The sequence below is a fragment of the Microtus ochrogaster genome, unplaced genomic scaffold (genome assembly GCF_000317375.1).
Source record: "Microtus ochrogaster isolate Prairie Vole_2 unplaced genomic scaffold, MicOch1.0 UNK75, whole genome shotgun sequence".
Lineage (NCBI taxonomy): Eukaryota > Metazoa > Chordata > Mammalia > Rodentia > Cricetidae > Microtus > Microtus ochrogaster.
This window is the reverse complement of record NW_004949173.1, coordinates 147,608-169,963: the sequence shown is the minus strand read 5'-3', so window position 1 is coordinate 169,963 and position 22,356 is coordinate 147,608. Positions and strand designations below refer to the sequence as shown.

The following is a 22,356-nucleotide window of genomic DNA, read 5'->3' as shown; positions in this document are numbered from 1 at the left end:
GTCTCTCCAAACTAAAGATAAAGTTTATAAAAGTAAATTATCTCATTTTATAACTTAAGTGCATCAAGCATTTCCTTAAATACAGTTCACACTGAAAATAAAGTTACTTTTGCTGTACAGTTGGTGTCTGTTATAATTAGGGATAAACTCTGATGATAAAGTATGAACGGTTACACACTCTCACACATACACATACACACACACACACACACATCTATCTGTCTGCCTATTGGTGTGTAGATGAAGAGACATATGGCACCTCTTGACAAGTACTTCTCCACAACGGTGGGAAGCTGTTAGGAGTCCCTAGGTATCTAGCTTGCTTGAGAATATCTATATTAAAAGTCCCTGTCCTTAATGATAAACACATCTTCATATCTAACACTAAGATTCTTATTAGAAACATTAAGCTATGCGATCCATAACGTATCCAGTCTTTGGAAATGCTGAGCTACAACCATGTCATTACACAACAGCATCCCCAACAAAGCCTCCCTCCCCAGCCCACCTCTTCTCTGGCCTCCCCAGCCTAAAGCCAGCAACCCCTCACACAGTATGATTGTTCCATATGGGAGCCCAGCCACAGAATTCTAGAAGACTCAAGAGGTGAAATAGGAATTCTGCATGGAGTACAGATGGTCAATGGGGTTTCCCACTCTGGACTGCAGGGGCCCTGCTTCTGTTGTGGCTAGGAAGCAGTCACCCAGGTTACTGAGGGAAGTGTCATCACTATCCAGGTCATGGAAAAGGGGTTCAGCACCTGAAATGAAGATGAAACATGGGCATGAGGTTCTGGAAGAAGTAACACCCTTACGTGTTAGGAAATTCAGCTGAACTCAACACGTGTTGCCTGAACACATCCTGGGGATGAGAACCTAAGTGCTGAGGTATGGGATGGGGACGGCTATATACAAGAAGTATTAGCATCATAATGCTCGGGAGTCTCATAGAGAGCTCATGTCCAAAGTTAGGTAAGTATAAAGTCACATAAGTTAAGCTATGCTCGGTGAGGGTGTCCATATAGTAAATGTGGGGTACGCATGACTCATCACCAAAGGCTGGCGGGACACAGACAGGAATCCTGCAGGTCCTCAGCCTCACAAAGGGCTCTTCAAGGACAGGTGGTAAGAAGCATATATGGATTCTTCAAGTGACATTCTGATCTTGTGATAACATTGGTCCTTTCAGGCAGCAGGAAGATACCAAGTCCTCCCACCCCGCCCCGTCTCTCCAGGTTTGTGCTCACAGCAAAGGAAGATTAGGCCCCTGGTCTCAACTGGTTTGTACCCTGGGGAGAGGGACCAGGATGTCACTCTTGTCACAGCTGAGGTAACACTGCAATCTGAAATCGGCAACTGGGAGGCCTGGCAGGATGTACCTACACCTCAAGTCAATGGGAGAGGCAGAAACAAGCACCTAAAACGTACCATTGAGTTTTAACTGTTCATTCTGCTAAAAGTTATAAGGCATAAGGAAGGACTTGCAAAATGAGCAAGCAGACAAAGCCTCCTCTGCCCTGCTCCCCTGTGTGACAGAGTGGGGATGGCTCAAATGCGGCATATGTTTGTTTGTTTGTTTGTTTGTTTGGGTTTTTTTTGTTTTTTGTTTTTTTTTTTCGAGACAGGGTTTCTTTGTAGCTTTGGAGCCTGTCCTGGAACTCCCTTTGTAGACCAGTCTGGCCTCGAACTCACAGAGATCCGCCTGCCTCTGCCTCCCGAGTGCTGGGATTACAGGCGTGAGCCACCACCGCCCGGCCGCAGCATATGTTTTTACGGAGGAAAAAAGATGGACGTCACTGGGGGGACACACACATACAGACTAGGATATTACTGAGATTGGTCACTAAGGATCTCCAAAGGCCACACCTCTGTAAGTGTTTGCTTAATCTGTGACATAGGAAAGTAAAGGGGATTTTAACAAGACATTTCTGTTGCTTGTGTATGTATGTGATGTATGTGCTTGTATATGTTAATGTGTGTTCGACACACATGTGTGAGCATGTGCATGTAAAGGCCATGCCATACAGCTTCCTCTGTAGCTCTCTATCTCATTTTTGAAGGTCACAAATTTGGTGAGACAGCCTGGACAGCAAGCTCCAGGTATCTACCTGCCTCTGCCCCTCAAGCACTGGGGACTATGAATATGTGTAGCCATGTCTGATTTTAAAATGGGTACTGGGGATCTGAGCTCATGTCCTCATGTATGTGCAGAAAGCATTGTACTCATGGAGTCACACTCCTGACCATAGCAACAAAAATATTAAAGAAAAGAAGTTGGCAAAGGGTATGCACCTTATGTTTGTGATACTGAGTTTTACAGAATTGCTGAGCCAAACTTTATTGTCTATTCATCAGGGGAACTTATGGCACATTGCGCCACATGCTAAGTTACATACTGCATATACCACTGCCTTTCTTTTTAAAAATTACTTTTTATGTACATTGGGATTTTGCCTGCATGCATGTCCACTGGAACTGGAGTTACAGACAGTTGTGAGCAGCCATGTGGGTACTGGGAACTGAACCGAGGTCCTTCGGAAGAACAGTCGGTGCTCTTGACCACTGAATCATCTCTCCAGCCTGACCACTCTCCTTCTTAATGTAAAAATGCAACGTCTTAGAGCCCTCCACTCATTCACTCCATCCTACCAGAGTTCCCAGGCCATATCCCTTGAACACTGCTTTACAAGGCAAAGTAGACAAGAAAAAGCTCAACAAAGGACCTCAGAGATGCTGATACATGGAAGGTTCACCAAAGAGTGTGCATGGGAATCTTTTGTACCTGTCAGATGTTGCCAGAAATATCACTTATTCTTATTTGGTGATTCAGCAAGTATCTGGGAACAGTGTGGATATATTTAAGGAAAATGAGAAGGCCATACAAGCAAATTGAGAGGGAACCCATTGATACTGAGTCTCTCTTACCATAGGGGTGCATATGATCTCCAGGCATCTGAGGTGGAGTGAGACCCTGTCGGAATGGGTCAGCATTGTAGACACTCTGCTCAATAGCCAGCAGCTGCTGTGGGGTAGGCATGGCTGTGTAGGGGTTCATGATCCCTTCCATTCCCGCACTCCCACCGCCGTTTGTCTGGGCTGCGGGACCAAAAAGAAAACAGATCATTTTCATTTTTTTTTAAAAATATTTATTTATTGTGTATACAGTGTTCTGTCTGCATGTATGCCTGCAGGCCACAAGAGGGCATCAGACCTCATTACAGATGGTTGTCAGCCGCCATGTGGTTGCTGGGAATTGAACTCAGGACCTCTGGAAGAGCAACCAGTGCTCTTAACCTCTGAGCCATCTTTCCAGTCCCAAGACTGATCATTTTGAACTGGTATCCCGGGAACCCACAAAAGACTTCATTACCAGGTGTCCAGTGTTCATGGTTCTCACGCCATGGCAGCCTGATGTTCCCAGAGCCGTGACTCAAGAGAACCCAAGTTAGAAAATAACAAGCTATTACATTTACTTATTTATTTAGTATTTATTTAATCTGTTGTTTGACAATCTCATTTATGTATACAATGTCTTCTGAGAGGGTGGCGACTGAGAAGAACCTGTCTTTTTATTTATTTACTTTCTTCGACAATTTCATTCATGTATATAATCTATTCTGAGAGGGTGGGGCTGAGAGGACCCACTGCGTCCCTTATGATCTGGCCTTGGAGGTCACATTCTTACTCCGCATATGCCATGCTGGAGGTGATTACCAAAGGGCAGAAACAGTAGTTTGTAAGAATCATGGAAGACCAGCTTAGAGCCTTGTGACAACAAACTGGGTGATCGTGGCTATATAATTTTACTTTCCTGGGTCCTGCTTTCCTTACTTACCAACTAGAAAGGGATAGGGTGACATCTGTGTTTCTCATCCTGTGCCCAGCAGAGGCCAAGACAGTGGAGGACAGAGATGGGGACTGGGAAGCCAGCCTTTAGAATACTAGATAGGTTTGGCAGCTACTTGAGGGGATGGATCTAAGCATCTTTCTTGAAATAACCCGTTACAAGTTCATCAGTCAAGAGAGACTTATATGACCTTACAGGATTGAAATAAAAATCCCGTGAAAGTCGGCATGCTCTGTAATTGCAGCCCACTTTGCTTGTGTGCAGATGTTTATGAGAAGAGCAAATCTTCCTGCCTCCTCGTCCTCAGTATAAGCACGGCTCTATGAACTCCCAGCTATATTTCCCACTGGTTCCGGCTTTCCTGAAGTCTACCCTAGCAGCTGCCCTGGGAAGTCCCTCAGCAGAGTCCTAAGCACTGCGTTTTTATGATGACCTGGTGCAGTGTTCTCCCAACTTTGTTGGTCTACATGGAATCAGTTGGCATGTCTCTTGCCAAGTCACCTTCATGCCTGTGAAGGCTTCAGAGACCCTACGTGACAAAGAGAGCAGGCATGACTACTCTTCTCTGGGGATGCATGCATCCTAAGGCACAATCCCACGGAAGATGGATTGCTTCCAGATCGAATAAATTTGTAGTGGGGTAGAGCTGAGAATAGAATTCAAGACTCCTGCTCGATGTGTTGCCCACCCATCCCCAGAAACTGCTGAAGCAGCTTTTCCGTGTATAAATACTGGTAAATGGAATGATGAAATGTACAGGTAGATGGATAGAAACAGAAAAGAGTATATAGACTGAGGTAACCCAGGCCCAGAAAGACAAATATCACATGTTCTCTCTCATAGGTGACCGAAACTCTGAATATTTATATCTGTGTGTTTAACTCAGAACGTGGGTAGAAATTAAGAAACTAGAATGGCACCAACAGAGGAGGAAAGCTTCCTTAAGGGAAGTGGGCAAAATTAGAAGACATGGGGATAGGAAAGAGATACACTGAGATACAAAGGTTTAAGCAGGGATGGGGGTCAGGGATAGGGAAGATAGGAGGCCACAAACAATTAATCAAAATGAAATATTTGTGAGAAAATCACATGGAAACCTACTGAGATACCCCACACCGCTAGAATTTGCTGCTCCTAAAAGCCATTGTTTAACAAACAAGAATTCCACTGCCAGGTATGGGGCACATTCTCGCCCCAGAGACTCCCCAGGGAGTAGAAGTTCTTGCTATTCCTCTTGGTAGTCCTCAGACTATATACCCGAGATATAAAGAAATCAAGCTGGAAATGATCTGGAAGCTTCTTCCCTGCTGTACAGTTCTCACCATTCTGGGAGGTGCTGTATAGTCTGCTGGGGGTTGGGGAGAACTCATCACTGGTCTCACCCAGCTGTAAATCCTACACACCATGATGCCAACCTGCCAAGCAAGATGTGCGCACTGGTGCAACAATGGCATGGCTATTAAGGAATAACCAACTGCTCTCAGACTGGAGTCGAGGCTCACGGCCCTGGAGAAAATGCATACCTGATACTATGAGCCTACTGAAAACCAAACAAGCTGAGGCGGTCATAGGGCCTACTGGGAAACTTACTACTGTTCTTTAGCGAAACTGATATGGCTTCAAACTGCAGGCCAAGTATTTGCTTGTCCTCACAGGCAAATGATATCTCAACCATAATCAGAAGCCATTCTCTGGAGTGAATGGCAGTGAATGAAAGAGACCCATGGCTGCTCGAGATTTTGAGAATAAGCGATTGTTTTAATGCTGGACTCTAAAGAGAATATTATACCACCACTGAGATCCTGGGAATCATGAGCCCAAATAAACATTTATTCCTTTTAAGTTGACCATCTCAAGAACTTTATCACAGTGATGGAAAGCTAGCAGAAGGACCAAGTCAGCAGTATCTTTTAGTAATGGATTCACTTTGAATGAGGAGGACTGGGTGAGAAGAGAAACTGGATAATGCCTTTGACTTTGCACATGCTCCTGACACTTGCAGGGTCCAGACAAGGGGCTTTGCCACTGTCAATCAACTGCTCTGGATCTGAGTTTAGGTGCCCTCAACATTCTTACAAGTTACCTTCAACCTAGTCTTTACCTAAATCATCGTCTCTCAAACAGGTGCAAAGGGGCACGTCACTGATTAGGGATAAGTTGCTCAGAGCGCTTCAGTTGAAGGCCTCAGGTAGCAGAGACTTGAACTGCAGTGAGGACTGGCTGGGAAGAGCTTACCAGAACTCAGCCTCTGAGTGTTCTGCTGATCCTGTTGCTGTTGCTGCTGCCGCCGGGCCAGCTTCTTCATCTGATGAGGAGAGGACCACAGGATTAGAGGTCAGAGGCCCGGGGTGGGTCCACATGGGAAGGGAGAACAGAAAGGGTGTGACCTTTCCCCTTTGGTGAGAGGACTGTTCCTAAAGGAGAAGGGGCAACCCCCAGCTTTTACTCTGTCCACACATCAGGTGTGGCACCATGATTCAGACGCATAGGGGCCAGGGCTCTCCTACTTCGCGGCAGCAGGAATTTAGCTGGCAGAGAAGTGTGGCACAACGCGGCTTCTCGGAAACAGGGCCTCCTTCCCAGGAAGGACCACATGCTGCTTGCTTTGGAACTGTTTCATGTGAGGCAGTCAATATGTGGATGTGTGTCTCACAGTCTCAGATAGGTGTAGAGCATGGCTTGCCCAATGGGTGGGACATGGGATGAGCCCCAGATACTCTTTTGCCTCCTTCCCATCTGTGGGCTCTGTGTTTGAGGCACCATGGGAGATCTGTACTCTACGACAGAAGCTTGTCCACCAAAGCAACAGTTTCACCCACTTGTTTTCACCCAATGTTTCTCAACTTGGGCTCTAGGAAACACTGCCATTCGGTGAGATCTTAATAGGTAAGTGAGAGTGTGCATGTGTGTGTGTGTGTGCGCGCGCATGCGCGCGCATCCGTGCACGTGCATGTATGTGTGTGTGTGTGATAATAGTTTTTAAAATAAACTGTTTCATCATAAAATTCTCCAGAGCTTTCAGTGTGCTCCCGCTTCATGAATCCATGGCCCATCAGCACTCACACACTCACTGCCCAATAATGTCTTCTGTCACTGGAATCGCAACACATCAACAGCCCTTTGCTGCGGAATTTTGTTGCAGCATTATAACTAAGGAGCATGATTTCTCACCTTCTAAGGACTGGGAAGATAGCTCAGTCTGCAAAGCACTGCTGTGCCAGTGCAAGGACCTGAGCTCAGTTTTCAAGAACTCAAGCAAAAAGTTGGGGGCATTGGTGTGTGCTGTGTAACCCCAGTGCTGAGGAATGGAGACAGAGAGAGTGCCTCGGGGCATCTGACCCCCAAGATCAGCCAATTGGAGGAATCCAGGTCCCAGTGAGAGATTCAATTCAAAAGAACAAGAACAAGGTGAACTACTGTCCTGAGAACCTCTGGCTTCTGTGCATACGCACACATCCACATGTGTGTACATGTCTGCATATGCACACACAAGAAAGAAAGAGAGAGGGGGGAAGGAAGGAAGGAAGGAAGGAAGGAAGGAAGGAAGGAAGAAAAAAACCAAGATTGGCCAGGACATGTGTATTGTTAGAGTCAGAAAGAAAATAATTAACCCAGGACCTGAGTGTTACCAGAGTTAGCAAGATGGGAGTGGAGACTTTCACTCCACCTGCCATGACAAAAGCCATTTCACTAATATAAATGCTTTTTTTTTTCCCTTCTGCATGGCCACTGTGGCTGAAATAATTGTTGGTGGCAGAGTTTTTACTCAAGAGGACTACTCTGCTCAATAATTTAGCTTAGAGAGGCTGACAGCAAGTCTAGGGTCCACCTGCTGTTGCTGGGAGATGCTACCAAGACAAAGACAGGTGAAGGTGGGTAGCAGATTACCTTGGCTCTCTGGTTCTGGAACCACACTTGAACCACACGGACGCTCAGGCCTGTCTCCGCAGCCAGAGTCTCTCTCACCTGGAAGAAATTGAACAAATGAGTGTAAGACACATTAGGGCTTCATGTGGTCTTTCGGAGTTGACTTCGAATCTTTTAAACCACTTAAGGAGAACTAAAGTGAAAAAATCTCTTTGCAGGAACAAATAACTCTTTCTTGTCCACTTATCTTGTCATTGACTTACATTTTTAGCTTTGTCTTTCTGCTTCCAAGTAACTCTGTGTGCTTTGTGAATATTCGTGTTCACTATTTTCCTTAGTGAGCTCGTCCCAGAGGGACTATAAATGGCAGGTACTTGCCATCTATTTCTACTGTCTCCGCCATGGTGGCTGGGAAAATGCAGACAGCTGGAGCAACTGCTGGGACCCAAGTGATGGACAACAGAACTGCCCTCCCAATCTTAGATTGCTCTCCTCTGAATATGGCATAAAATAAAAATATGATTTCATTAAGTCAGTGAGAAATTTTATATAAATGTTTACAGGGATCCTATTTGTAACAACCCCAGACAAATACCACCCAGGTCCTCATCAGTAGGTGAGTGAAAAGCAAGAGCACATTCATTCAGTTGAAGATATATAAATGAATAGCTACCCAGGGAATCCCCAAGGAGACTAAGTCAAGACTTGTCCGCAAAAAGCATATCTTGCAAGATACTGTATTTTTATATTCTTTGTTAAGACATCTTGTTTATAGCACAACTAGTACTTATTATCATAATAATTTAATTACTATTGATTGTTCCTTGTGGCTCTTCATGAAATAAGAGGAGTTAGGGTCCTTGGGAGTTGACACGCACACAGGAAATTGGGGGAAATTCCATTACTTCTCAGGCCATAGTTTAGCTATCCCTGGAGCCTCCTGCAGGGTTCATGATCACACGGCAGACTGAGTCACGGTCCCCACCACTCAGGCCCCCCACCATCCTCTAACATCACAGGGGAGTCCAGCTGCACACAGATGAAGGCATCTTGCTCTCTTCTCCCCTTCTTATACCTTTCTGCAGGGCTTGGAGGATACTTCAAATGAGGCCTTGAATGCTCTCCTCTGCTGGGTTGTCAAGATGGTTCTAGGACGTTTGGGTCGCTTGTGGTCTTTGCCGTCCTCTGATGTTCCTTTCCCTGCCCCATGGGCTGACTTGCAAAGACTCTCTTCATCATCACTTTTTCCTAAAAAGAAGCAGAGAACTGTATTTCCAGTCCCCAGATGTACCTCATGGAGCTGTGTGTTGCTCTGTAATAAGCTCTGGGATGCCACAGTCCCAAGATGGCTTTAGGTATGAGTGCGAGAACGTGTGTGGTGCTGATCTAAAAGCTTCCAGAAAGAGGCTAAGAAAACACTTCTAAAGCTCAGAGGCAAGAGCAGAAAGTCCACAGTCATCATGCTTAGAACAGCATGCTGTGCTGGCTGTGCATTTATCAGCTGTGGGGCCTGAAGCAAGCTAATCAACTCGGACTCCATTTTTCATGGGAAGGATCATGACACAAGAGAGCCTGCTTCCATGGAACTGATAGAGAGACAAAATGGGCCTGTATTAGTAAGGCATTCAAAATGCTGTTCAGAATATAACCAATACCCAGTGTGATTTGCTGTGGGAGAGGCTGCTTGTCCTTTTTCTGGCTGCCCAGACTCCCGAAATAATCACAGAGAACCATATTATTTAAATCACTGCTTGGCCCATGAGCTCTAGCTTCTTATTTGCTAACTGTTACATCTTAGTTTACCCTGTCTCCGTTAAACTTTGCATCACCATGAGGTCATGGCCTACTAGCAAAGTTTCAGAGTGTCTGTCTCCAGCAGCAGCTCCATGGCTTCTCCTTAACTCTGCCTCCTCTCTCTCAGCATTCAGTTTCATTTTCCCCACCTACCTAAGGTCTTCCCTATCAACAGGCCAGGGAAGTTTCTTTAATCACCAACGGTATTCACAGTATACAGAGCAGAATCCCACATCAGTGATTTCCTTGATGTCAGTTTTCAAAACTAGACCTGAAGGACTTAGGCAAAACTTCCTAGAACTATGCCAAAAAATTTATCTATTTAATTTTTAACTAAGGAGGTAGAAAGTATTACTGTCTTCAGGATCATCAAAAATGAACATAATGTTATCTATAAGCACAGATGATTGGAAATGACCAGGTAATGCTAATAATTCATCAAAATTTCTGGTCTATGAAACAAGCAGCTCCCTAAGAAAAGTGTGTGAATTACTTCAACTCAGTTAGAAAGTAAGAAATAAAGAGGTAAGTATTCTCTCTTAATTTTTATTCTTTGAGAATTCCATATATGTATACAAGGAAAAATAATCATACCTACCTCCATTTTCCCTCTTCAAGTGCCCCTAGATATTCTCACACATTCCTACTGCCCAACTTCATGTTTTTCTATATTTTAACTCACTAAGTTCATTTAGTGTTTTCCATATGTGCAAGGATGTGGGGTCATCCACCTGAGCATGGGCAACCTACCAGTGGCCACACCTCCAAGAAAGAATTCCATCAATGTAGAGCCTTGTAAGTTCCCTCCCCGTACATGCTAGACTCTTGGCTGGCTTGACCTTGTATAGGTCCTGTACAGGCACTATGAATTCATGAGTACAATAACTACGTCATGTCCAGAAGACAACATCTCATAGAACTTCCCAAATCCTTTGGCTCCCACATTCTTTCTGCCTCCATATGTTTCCTGAGCCTTGGCTGGCCAGCAGGAGGGCAGTTGATTAAGATGTCCTGTTTAGAGCTGAGCCCTCACAGAATATACAGTTGACAATGACACATAATGCTCAAAGTAGAAGTCTCTCATGCAGGCATTTCTCAGAGGTTCAGAAGGTTTTTCTAGGGTCTAAGAAATGCCAGGGTGAACGTCTTTTCACTTTGTGCGTTAGGAGCCACTGGGAATTGAAGATTCAAGCTCTCCTAAGGAGACCCTCTATTATCTCTGGGTCTTAGGAAGGGTCCCACCCTCCTTGCAGTGAAAGCCTCTCTCATGGGCTTGCCCTGCTGCAGTCCCTCTGGCTGCTTTGAACAAGCCCACAAGACAGATCCAGTAGTTACATGGCACACATACTGTTTATTTGTACATGGTAGTTTGATATGAGCTGACTTCTAAATTGGAACTCTACCGGAGCCAAAGATTTCTTTTATATGAAGGAGTAATATTTTTCTCTTTCTATGGACAGTCAAAACATGCCACTTGAATGTGAAGGGGCAGTCAGTTGTGAATCCCCTGAACCAAAAGGCAGCAGAGGTAGGCAGGGACTCTCGCCCCTTCCCAGCCCTTTGCTAGTCATATCATGTCCCCAATCCCCCAGCTGGTTTCCTCCACTACATGCTGATGACAGTAACATCCACCCTGTGGGTGTCCCAGAAGCACTGATGCTATGTACAGAGAAGCTCACATGACCCCAGCACACAGGCAATGCTTAACATATGCTGTAGAAAGGTTATATTCTCTTTATGCCTCGCTCCCCAGCAAAAGTACAAATAAAAGGCCCTGGGAGATCAAGGAGCATTAGCACCGGAGTCCTCATGAGGAGAATGATGCTCCTGTCTCTCCTTCGGCTGTGAAGCTGTTCTCTCCCAGGAGTGATGTTGTACTTGATCTTAGTCATAGCTGTGCACAGGGTTTTCAGAGCAATCCTCGGGGGTTTGCAGAATAGCAAGAAGAAAATAAACATTTGAAAGCAAACGCCGCAGTAAAATAAGATGATCCCCCAAGAGACTAAAAGAAGAAAAAGAACGTCATGTCCATATATATTCACCGCCACAAGGCCTTAGTGCAGGTCGGAGACTCCTTCAACCCCTTATGAGGGTAAAGAGGGATTTCTGGTATGAGTAAACCTTCAGTGACACGCCAATGGAAATGGGAATGACTGACATCCCAGGTCAAGGAGCATGCAGCTCCTCCAGTAGGCAGGCACCTAGGAACGAGTCTGCAGACTGGCGCTGCAAATGAGAACCCAGGCATCCTCAGCATTGAGTGTGCTTTAAAATGAAATTGGAAGTCTTCAGAGGCCTGCCTCTGCCAGTGGTGTCTGCAGTTGTCTTGCCGAAGTCTGACTCTTTATAATTGCTCTTCACGAAGTTTAATGCAAATAGATATTGGAACTTTGGATCATATAACTAATGGAAATGCGAAATCTAAAATAACATTCGTGGTCCATAGATGCCCTGTCCTCTCCAGGATACCAGTGTAGCATTGTGTCTACAGGGACCCATTCTCCCTCCACAGGAGTCTCCAAACGTCCTGTGAAATTTCTGAGATTATCCTTTAGTCTTTGCCTTTAGCCTAAATACTTCAGTCTTGGTTCACACACCAGTCTCCTAGCACCACACTATAGACCAAGGACAGGAAGAGGCCACAAGAATGGGCATAGTGGTGTCCAGTAGCCCTGCATTTCCACAACAGACAGCAGGCCAAATATGGTCTGTATGGTTCAGTTTAGTGACCTTTGTTCTAGGTCTCACCTGACCTGTTCCTTCTCCATTTGAACATCTTCATCCTGTGCCCATGCCCCGTTCTTCTGGGCCCAGACTCTGGGCTAAGAAGAATGTTTATCTGGTATACCGAGCAGTGGACAAGTTAGTAGGATCTGATCAATTCTCTGCTATGGATAATGGGCATACTTTTTAACTGGGATGCTGCTATCTGAACAGTCTCCAGTATGGACTTCCAGTTGTCCTGGAGGGTCTAGGTGAGTCAGATGCTAAAGAGGGGAGAGTCCCAGGAGAGGCCCATTCCTGTCCTTCAACCACTTCCTGTTACAGCACATAAATACTAGCAGCCTGGGATGTTCTATTACTTCCTTGGAGATGCTCTGAGCTCCTCTGGGACATTCAGTGAGGCTCCTCCCTCCTGTCTTTCTGCAGGGTAATTTTGACAGACCCCACACTCTTCTCCACGAGAATGTGCAGTGTGGAATATTTCTCCCAGAGCCTGCTGGAGTAGCAGGAAGCAGAAGAGGGCAGAAAAGCTTCCAAAAGCGAAGCGGAGCAGGCGTCTTTCATTGCCAGAGCCTCCCACACCCAGATGTAGGCTGGAACTATCCCTCATAATTTAAGGTGACACTCCTCAGCAGAGATGAAAGGAACACCACTCTCAGCTCCCCAACAACAAATGTCAGCATCCCTGGAGGCCCTTTAGACACAAGCACAGCATAAATCTGACGCTTAGTGGGGGAAGCCCAGAGATTAAGTCTCTCTGTACAGCCTACCAGAGGAAAATGAATTGGCTTGGCACGAAGTCTGAACATGTTTCTCGGGGCTTTCTACCCACCCACCCCCAACCTTTTTTAAGTCTGGGCTGGTTGGGAGGGGTTGCTGTTTCCCCACCATCTTTCTGCCCACTCATTTATGACATAAGCAATCGCAGATGAAAGAGCCGGCCGTTCTTTATGGCCAGAAGACGAAGCAGCACTACCTGTGGGGCCTTGCAGATTCATTTCAGGTTGTTGGAAAAATCCCAACAGCCCATAAACAGGGTATAAGATAACTGACCTTGGTCCAGGAGGTGAGAGGGAGGGAGGGGGACAAAAGATCTTCGTGCTAGAAGTGGGGGAGATGATAAAAGGCCCTGGTGTTTCCCCAGTGATGAGCCTTATAAATGTCTCCCAGGCTGGGGGAGTGGAAGAAGGCCCTGGGATCTGTTGTAGGTAGACGGAGCGGGGGAAGAAGTCAGGGAGGGATTTACTATGATGGGATATACAGGGAGCTATTTCAGCCACTGCCTTGCACTGTATGGGATTGGAATTTCATCCTTCGTGAGAGCAGCAGTGGTCGTCTCGGGATAGAATGAACTCAAAACAACGTGAGGACCCCAAGAGGCAAGAGTTGCCGGTCTTCTGACACACAGAGTCCATGCAGTTACTGCTCTCAAACTGCTGGATGCACGGGTCTTTGAGGAGCGCTCAACTGATACCAGGAAAAAGGCCCCACAAAAGATCTGACTGGAAACTGGGGTGATGGCTCAGTTGGCAAATTGTTCACCTTGTTGAGTATCAGGACCTGAGTTCAAGCCCTCTGGATCCACAGTTAAGGCATCATGACTCACACTAGCGACGCCAGTATTGAGAATGCAGAGCCAGCTGGACTCCTCAGGCCCACCGGCCAGCCAATTTACCAGCTTGGCGAGCTCAAGGCCAGTGAGACAACCTGACTTGATACAACATGGATGACAGCTGAGAAATATAGTCAAGGTTGTTCTCTATCCTCCACATGTATCAATGCACACATGTGCGCTCACGCACGCACACACACACACACACGAGGGGAGCTGGAGGGAAAAGAGAGAGATTGACTTGACTGAGAACTTCTTCATTAAATGATGGTGTCAAGTCAGTTAATCAGCCTTGTGAATAACACAAAGTCAAACTGAGATACAGAGGAGGTGAGGAGGATTCGGCTTGTGCTCCCAGGGGGGAAAAAGACTTAGCACCCAGAAAGGCTCAGAGAGCAAAGGGTCTCTAGAAGGGTGCATGGATGCAGAGAACTAATAAGACAAAAGGTCAGCAGGGGTCTTCAGGTGGAAGAGAGGAAGGAAGTCAAGGGGCAAACAGTTTCGTGGTAGGGAAGGCAGACATTCACCAGGAAGAGCGGCTTTTCGTAAGCTCTCCTTGCACACCTCTGCCCCTCCGGCACTGTCAAGTGCACTAGGAGGAGAAACAAGAAGAGGGGAATGATCCCTTGGTCTTAAGGAATGAGACAATGAGTTACGAAAGCTGGAGGGATGAGAATATAAAATAGTAAGTGGTTAAGGTCCTCATCCACAGCCAAAACTGGAAATAAAATATGTATTTAGGAAAAAGGAGACGTGAGCAGATGAAGAAAGTCCACAGGGAAGGAGGGGGAGGGGAAGCAGGTGTTGCCGAAGAGCTCAGCATTCTGGAAACAAGAGGGAAGATGGGGGGGGGGAACAGAGCAGCAATGTATAGGGGGCCTCTCAGCCTTGGACAGAGGTTGCACATCTCACCTCAGGAAGGGGGATAGGGAGTGGAGAGGTTATCTGGGGTTTACTGGCAGAGAGATGGTGTGCTCAGCATAGACAAGGAATGGGTGTAGCAGGTGGGAGTTCCCCTGCCACAACAAATGGGGAAACCTTAGGATACGGGGTCCTGTGGCCCAGGGAAAGCACAGACATTAGCCTCTGGATTACTGAACACATATGTGATGGCCGCATCAAATCACACATCTATTTTGTAATAAGAACATGTCCACCCTTCAAGCACCAGTTCCACGCCCAGCCTCCTCTCCAGAATATATGTTCCATTGTCATTCAAACATCAATAAACTCCCATCCCAACTGCCAAGGAACCAGCCTCAAAGACGTTCCGGAACCTGACACCATACACACAGGAGCTCGGCAGCAGGCCCGTGCCCAGACACACACTTGGAAAGAGGGAAGACCTGAGGTTTTTAACCTGCAAATCAAGCACAAGAAATGAGAGTCACCTATGCATGCTCAGGCCCAAGTGCCACGAAAGGCCTAATGCTTTGTCTCCATAGGCCTGAAGCTCGGTTCTTTAGTTCAGGAGCACACAAGTAGTGGTGCGGAGTAACTCAGACCGTGGAGGAGATGGAAGTTTCACTCCTAATTTTGCTACTCGGCTGAAAACCCTTGGATAAAAACTCCTCTGATGCCGAGGCCCAATTCCTTCCCCTACAAGATAGTTTTTAAAGTACCTAGTACCTGAAACACATTGTTTTACAACTGAACTGTTTCTCTGTCTCTGCTACCCTTGTATGAGACAGAAAGTGTGTCAGTATCCTTTCTCCAGGTTACTAAACTGAAACTCAGGAGGGCTGGGGTGATCTCTTGCTTGAGACACACAGCTGCACTCTCTTTCTTCTGTCTAACACCCCACCCACCCCCATCTGCCTGCCTTTCAGGCCTCTCTGGGCTAGTGTGCGGACCCAAGGATGCCTCCTGTTTGCAAAATGTCAGGTGCTGGACAACTGTGGGCAGTGTGTAGCTGTTACTACTGAATGAGGAAAGACTTCCCCTGGAGAGTGGACGCCTACCCATGCTCCTCTTAGGAGCCATTCTTTTCAGAGCTCACATAAAATCCTCACCTCACGCTGCACTCTCCCCTTCCTCCCCACACCACCTTTCAGCCAAGCCCAAGGAAGCCTTCCTTCCAATCAGCTCCAGGAGCCTGGGGACCAGAGCACACAAAAGCCAAGCTAGGCTTCTGAGTGAGGCTGTAGGTAGGCTGTTCCAAGAAAGACACCTTTGTTCAGAGATGTCCACTGCAGATAGAGGATCTGTGCCAGGCTAGGAGGCGGGTCAGAGCCAGGGCATCCTGCTCAGACTTCCAGGCAGGCCCCAAAAGGGAGCCGTGTCTGTGTTCCTAAGTTCTGGCTGCTAGCCACGGCTGGATGCCTGTCCTGACTTCCTTGGCAGGCTGGGGCTCATGAAGAGTGACCTTGTGCTTGGGAGACGTGAAGAGAAACAGGATGGTGTTGGCCTGAATGGTGAAAGTACTGTTGAATTGCACATTTGAACAGTCGTTAGGCCCACGGCTATCCTGCTTCTTTCCTGCACACACGCACACAAACACACACACGCACAGACACACGCACACACACCTCCTTCTCTGAAATTTTCTCCTTCTTCTCATCTATACCAAAGCATAGCCGCATGAACCACATACAATCCAAACTGCTGCTAAGAAGGAGTATAAGTGTTAGTTGCGATGGTGCCTGCAGTGTCTGAAAGTTCCTGAGCCTCAGCTGCAACACGCTCAGATCAAACACGCATACACGTCCTAAACAAAGCCTGTAACTTGTTCTGTTTTCATCTGGCCAGCCTCCAAGGGGGAGGCTGTGAAGCTCATAACAAGTTAATTCAGTTGCTTGAGGCTCACGGCTCAGTCTAGATAAAAGCTCATTAGTCCAGCTGCCCAGTGGTCACCAGGCACAGGGTGTGATATGCATGACATCCTATTAGCTTATATTAATAAGATGAGTGCACTTGCCCTGATTTAGCAAGTGACTTCATTGGCCCGAGCGCCATCGCTCTTTGCCGCAGCCCAATGTTACTGCACTAATTACTGGGCTTCGGGAGGATGAGCTGCCTGAGTGAAATTAAATTGTTTACAGGCAAGGCTGGAGAACAAAGGGTTAATGATCCCTTCAAGTTAATAAAAAAAAATAAAGAAAGAAAAAGAAAAGAAAACAAGAACTACAGTCTCCTAGGTGGTTAGGGAGTTCAGGGGAGTTGGCTAATAGGCTAAAATTTAGAGACTCTGGAGCATCTCTCCTTTTGACATAGTAAGACTGTGCTGTCGTCTATGGAGCTCATGTCAATAACTGCAGAAGAAAATAACAGAGAAAATTCTCTCTTTCTCTTTCTCTCTCTCTCTCTCTCTCTCTCTCTCTCTCTCTCTCTCACACACACACACACACACACACACACACACATCTCATCATGCTCATAATGAAAGCAAGGTTCATACTTTGTGTTGGGCCACATTCACAGTTATCCTGGGGCCCAGGGACCTACTGGGCAGCATGTTAGACATAAAGAGAAAAGATCTCTTTAGTTAAATGCACTGTGGATTTTAACACAGAGCCTGGTTGTGCGATTGCAGGCGATCAGCTTAGCCCTTGGCAAATACACCATAGCTCTGAGCAGACCCTCTTCTGCTTTAGAAACATGAGCAGAGGCCCTCAGACTCTAGGCCATTCCATGAATCAGTGACAGGCCACCTTCAAAGAGCAGGGATTTATTAGCTACTTCCATCACTGAGGTTCAGTGAGGATGACACTTATGCCCCGTGACCTTCAACCTCAATCTTTCCTTCACACTGATATTTATGCCAAGGACGCTCTACGATCGTATCAGTACCCACCTAGCTATGCTGCCACAGGAGAAGAAAGTCACGGGAAAGTAGAGCCTTACGTTAGGAGGGATATGGAGAAGAAGGGAGGACATGAAGAAGAGCGAATGGAAATAAACAGAGAGGGATGGCAACCCTGGAGAACAGGTGTGATGCTGTGATTTCTGGTCCAGCCACATTCTCCAGGGTCAGCTTACAGGCAGAAGAGCCCTTGATCCTGGCTGCATGGGCTATCTTTTGTAGTGATATTTTGTTTGTAATCTAACAAATAATGCTGGCCTGAAATGCAGAGCTAAGTAACTCAGTAGCCATACAGACCAGGCGGTGGTGGCACATACCTTTAATCCCAGCACTACGAAAATAGAGGCAGATGGATCTCTGTGAGTTCAAGGCTACCCTGGGCTAAACGAGATTGAATCTGTCTAAAAGAGAAACAGAGCTCACACAATAGTGAGCCTAACACTTGGAATCCCAGGCCTTTAATCCCAGCACTAGGGAGGTGGAGACAGGAGTGATATGGCTGAGTGAAGAGAGATAGAAGGTGGGAGGAGACAGGAGTTCAGATACAGTCTGAGGATTCAGTCTGGTATGCATTCTGAGGTTTCATAGAGTCAGCATTCAGTCTGAGGATATGTAGACGGGATCGCCTCTTTGGTCTGAGCACTGGTAGAGGAACGAACTTTCTATTGGCTGACTGCCTTGCTTCTCTTGCCCTGATAGCTGACTCCAGACTTTTATTATTAAGATCAATTAGAATTAATGCTACAATCACTAGCAACCGAGGACTTTCAACCGACAATGTTATCTATAGATGAAAAGGCAAGACTGGGTGGAAATAGCAGAGACGTTTTTTGCACGACAGCTTTTCCTACATTACAAATATACCGAGTATAATTGTATGCAGCAAGCTCTGTTGTCACCCTGTAGAGAGGATCTATGATTGTGCCCTTGAATAAAATTGGTATATTAAAATGGTCTTGATTTGAGGGTAACTATTGCTAACAACACCATCACAACACCTTACTTCATCAATTAGCCTTCAATTTCTACTATTAACACATTTCTCCCCAGTCTTATTATTATTTATAAAGCACAGAGTTTGTTGCTGAAACCTAGGCTAGATAAAAACTCCTGTTTCTCCAGTCCCGAGATCCCTACAATAACAATCTAAAGCCTAGAAGAGTGTCATCAAAGTTGAACATGCTTTAGAGGGCATGTTGAACATACCTGGAGGGCTGGGTAAAGCAGACTTCTGGGCTAGTCCCTGGGGTTTTAATTCAGTGCATCTCGGACTAGCCTTTGGCTTTCTAGTTCTAACTGAACTGGGGTGTGGTATGGGCCGTCCTTCTATCTATGTGTTGCTTGCCCAAGACAGACACCAAGAACTTTACCTGGTAAGCCACAGCCTCGTGGCGATACACAGATTACTAGAAATGGGTTAAATTAAAATGTAAAAGCTAGCCAATAAGAAGCTAGAGCTAATGGTCCAAGCAGTGATTTATTTAATACAGTTTCTGTGTGGTTATTTTGGTTCTGGGTGGTGACGAACAAGCAGCCTCCTTACAGCAGGGGCATCACTATGTTAGGTCAGGAATCACACTTGGAGAATCACCGACCTAGAATTCAGCATTGTGAAGCATGGGTCACACACATGGAGGGATCATGAGAAGCTTGACAACAATAATGGGTTTCTGAATGGACAACAGACAATAAATTAACTAAAGATCAAACTTAGAATGGATGAATCGGGCGCATTTCTGACAGTGTGCCCCCATTTTTTCAGAGTGACAGCTTTGGTTCTGAACACACAACATGAATACTTCTCACTGTACATGCCAGTGAGTGCTGCCTGGAGCATACCACCCAGATCCAAGAGTGTCAAACACTGTGGCCTGCAGGATCTTTTTGTTAGGACAGAATTTCTAACAATTTCTGATATAGCCCCAAAAACATCCTGACCTTTTGTAGAATGTGTTTATGTGAAACAGTATTCTCAGCCCTGACAATTATGAAATCAAAATATATACCAACTCCGCAAAACACTAAAGAGGCTCCACGCCCTGAAGTGTCTACCTCTCAGCCACACTTTCATTCTTTACGTACATATAAGTAACTGTCTCTGTCTCATTTCTATGAAAATTTGCTATTGTCTTGAACAAATGGTAAGATTATATCTATGCCAAAAGTTGCTTAAAACAAACTTCTTTATGATTTAGCAGTAGTAAATGTTTAATTTGAGATATCTGTTGTGTAAGTTTATGTATCTGGAGGGCACGTAAAATTAGTCAGAATAAAAGACATCATCCTCAGGGTGATGGATCTATAATGTTCTCTCCTTCCCTGCTCCCATTGTAGCGTTGTCTGCACACAAGGGTCTGGTTCGGGTTCTGGGGAGGCGGAAGCAATCACAACACCTTCTCACTCTGAAGTATCTGAGACCTGTGTCCATTTTTAACTATCTCAGCAGAATCTTCAGTGACTGGTGGAAATGAACCAATGTTTTAAAATCCTGTTTTTTTTCCCTTTAAATCATAATGGTAGGATGAGAGGAAAGGGTGAGAGTAACATGGGATTGTGGTATAAGGTTGTCATGAGCAGGACTGGCTTGGCATCCTTCGCCTTGAGTGACAGTACCACACATAGGGTGAATCTCCCTCCTCTTCATCAGAGACATGGCTGCACCCAAGCAAGCAGGAGCCAGTGAGGCTCTGAAAGTCCTGGACATCACAGTCATCTCTCCTTGACCCCCGAGCCCCAGCAACTCTCTCTCCCTCTCCTCATTATGACCTTTTGGGACTGAGGCGAAGAGCTGATCAGTCGTGCTGTTTGACGGGCCCAGATGACTCTAGAGCACGCATCTCTCACACCACACGCGTGTTACCAAAGGTGCCTGCTTCCCTTAGTGTCCTAGATCACATCCTGAAATGAGTCTTCCCTTGGGGTCAGCTGTTTCATCTCTTCAGATGCTGGTGAGAGCTGGCAAATGAGAAATGGCTTGGCATTGTGAGCACAGCTGAGATCCAGGAAAATGTAGGTATTCGTGCTGGCAGGAGTAACTGTAATCTAGCTCTGCTATTGGATTCTAAGCTAATACCTTCTCTGCCCTGTACCTGAGAAATGCCCAGTCCACTCTTCTCTCTAGCTGAATTTAATCTCTCCAAGGAAGGGGTTCTTAGTTTTATATAAACTTTATCTTCAGAGATGAATAAATATGTTTCAATGTTCAGAAACATTTAGTTATATTAAACTATCATTCATATATTCCCTTAAAATACCTATTTTTTCAGAGTCATTAATATACACCCATAAACAAGACAGGGTCCCTGCCACCGAGGGCTTATTGGGTAGTAAAGGAGATGAAAGAGTAAGCATTTCCAAAGCTGGACATAAGGTGTTTTAACAAAATGCAAGATTCTAGAGAATACAGTGGTGGGGGTGTCCACTGCAGTCATAGCAATGAGGGCGGTATTCTGCAGAACTGCCTATACAAAGCTTAGGATGGGCTTAACAAAAATAGAGACAAAATAAAGAAGAGAGCAAGACTCTGTTATCACAGACAAGTGATGGGAAGTGCAGGAGGGTGACCAGGGATGGTCAGGAAGGACCATGCACTTCCATGTTCAAGAATGCAGAGTCAACAGAAGGAGCTGCTAAAAACAGGTAAAAGGCCTTGGAGTCAGAGACCTGAGTTTGATGCTGGGGCTTTTTTTGGTGGGGGAGAACTTATTTAATTTCTCCAAATTGTACTTTCTTGCATAGTAAATATCCAAGAAATTCAAATCGTTAATAATATTGAGAGCCACAACTGCATATTCATGAAATGATAGTGATACTATTCATACATATTCTCTACAAGGAGATCTTACTAAAAAACTAAACAAAGTCAGAAATGGTGGTGCAGTCCTAGCACTCAGGAGACTGAGAGAGGAGGCCTGTGAGTTTCAGGACAGTATGAAGTGAAACCCTGCCTCAAAAAACGAATGTGTGCACACATGTGCATAAGAGAAAGAGATTTTAATTTTAAAATAGCAAAGAAATGAAAAAATACTTTAATCACATGTAGGAAGACATTCGTATAAGTCTCTGGCCCATATCTACACCAAACACTGACCACAAATTAATATTACAGCCACTATGCAGGTTCTAAAAGTACGGTTGTGAATAGAACAGATGGACCCCTTTATTCAAGTAGAACCTACCGCACCTTGAAGAAGACATAACTAATAAATAACAAACTCAATCATTTTAGAGTCCAAGGCAAATTTAAACATTGGTAAGAAGATATTGAAAGCAGAATGACTGTGATGGAGACATCAGTGATGATGGGTGGTATTTTTGAGCATGGCCAGAATTCTCAGGAATTAAGACCCTCCAAATAAAATGACATTCGATGGTGACAAAAGAAAGCAAGTCAAGAAGTAAGCTAATGGCAGAATGTCCTGGCTTAAAGTGATCAGCTGTCAAAGCTGAATCTCTGCACACAAAGAGGAAGAGAGGATAAAGATTTAAAAAAAAAAAAGAAGAAGAACCTGGTATGATGGTGCATGCCTTTAATCCCAGCACTAAGGAGGCAGAGGTTCCTTGTGAGTTCAAGGCTAGCCTGGTCTAAAAAGTGAGTTCCAGAACAGCCAGGACTCTGTTACACAGAGAAGCCCTGTGCCAAAAAACCATAGAGGGGGAGACAGGGAAGGAAGGAGAGAGGGAGGGAGGGAGGGAGGGAGGGGGAGAGGGA

The 22,356-nt window shown here is 45.6% G+C and overlaps 1 protein-coding gene across 1 annotated transcript in view; it reads right to left on the bottom strand.

Annotated features, from left to right (window-relative positions):
* Window positions 1-561: 561 nt before the first annotated feature.
* Window positions 562-22,356, bottom strand: part of Lmx1a (LIM homeobox transcription factor 1 alpha) — a gene marked incomplete at its 5' end in the record, with an annotated part of 45,113 nt that continues 23,318 nt past the window's right edge. Inside the window, 5 exons of the mRNA XM_013354875.2 lie at window positions 562-760; window positions 2,925-3,095; window positions 6,082-6,151; window positions 7,735-7,812; window positions 8,789-8,961. Of these exons, the coding sequence (XP_013210329.2) occupies window positions 600-760; window positions 2,925-3,095; window positions 6,082-6,151; window positions 7,735-7,812; window positions 8,789-8,961 (653 nt within the window). The remainder of the gene's footprint in view (window positions 761-2,924; window positions 3,096-6,081; window positions 6,152-7,734; window positions 7,813-8,788; window positions 8,962-22,356) is intronic.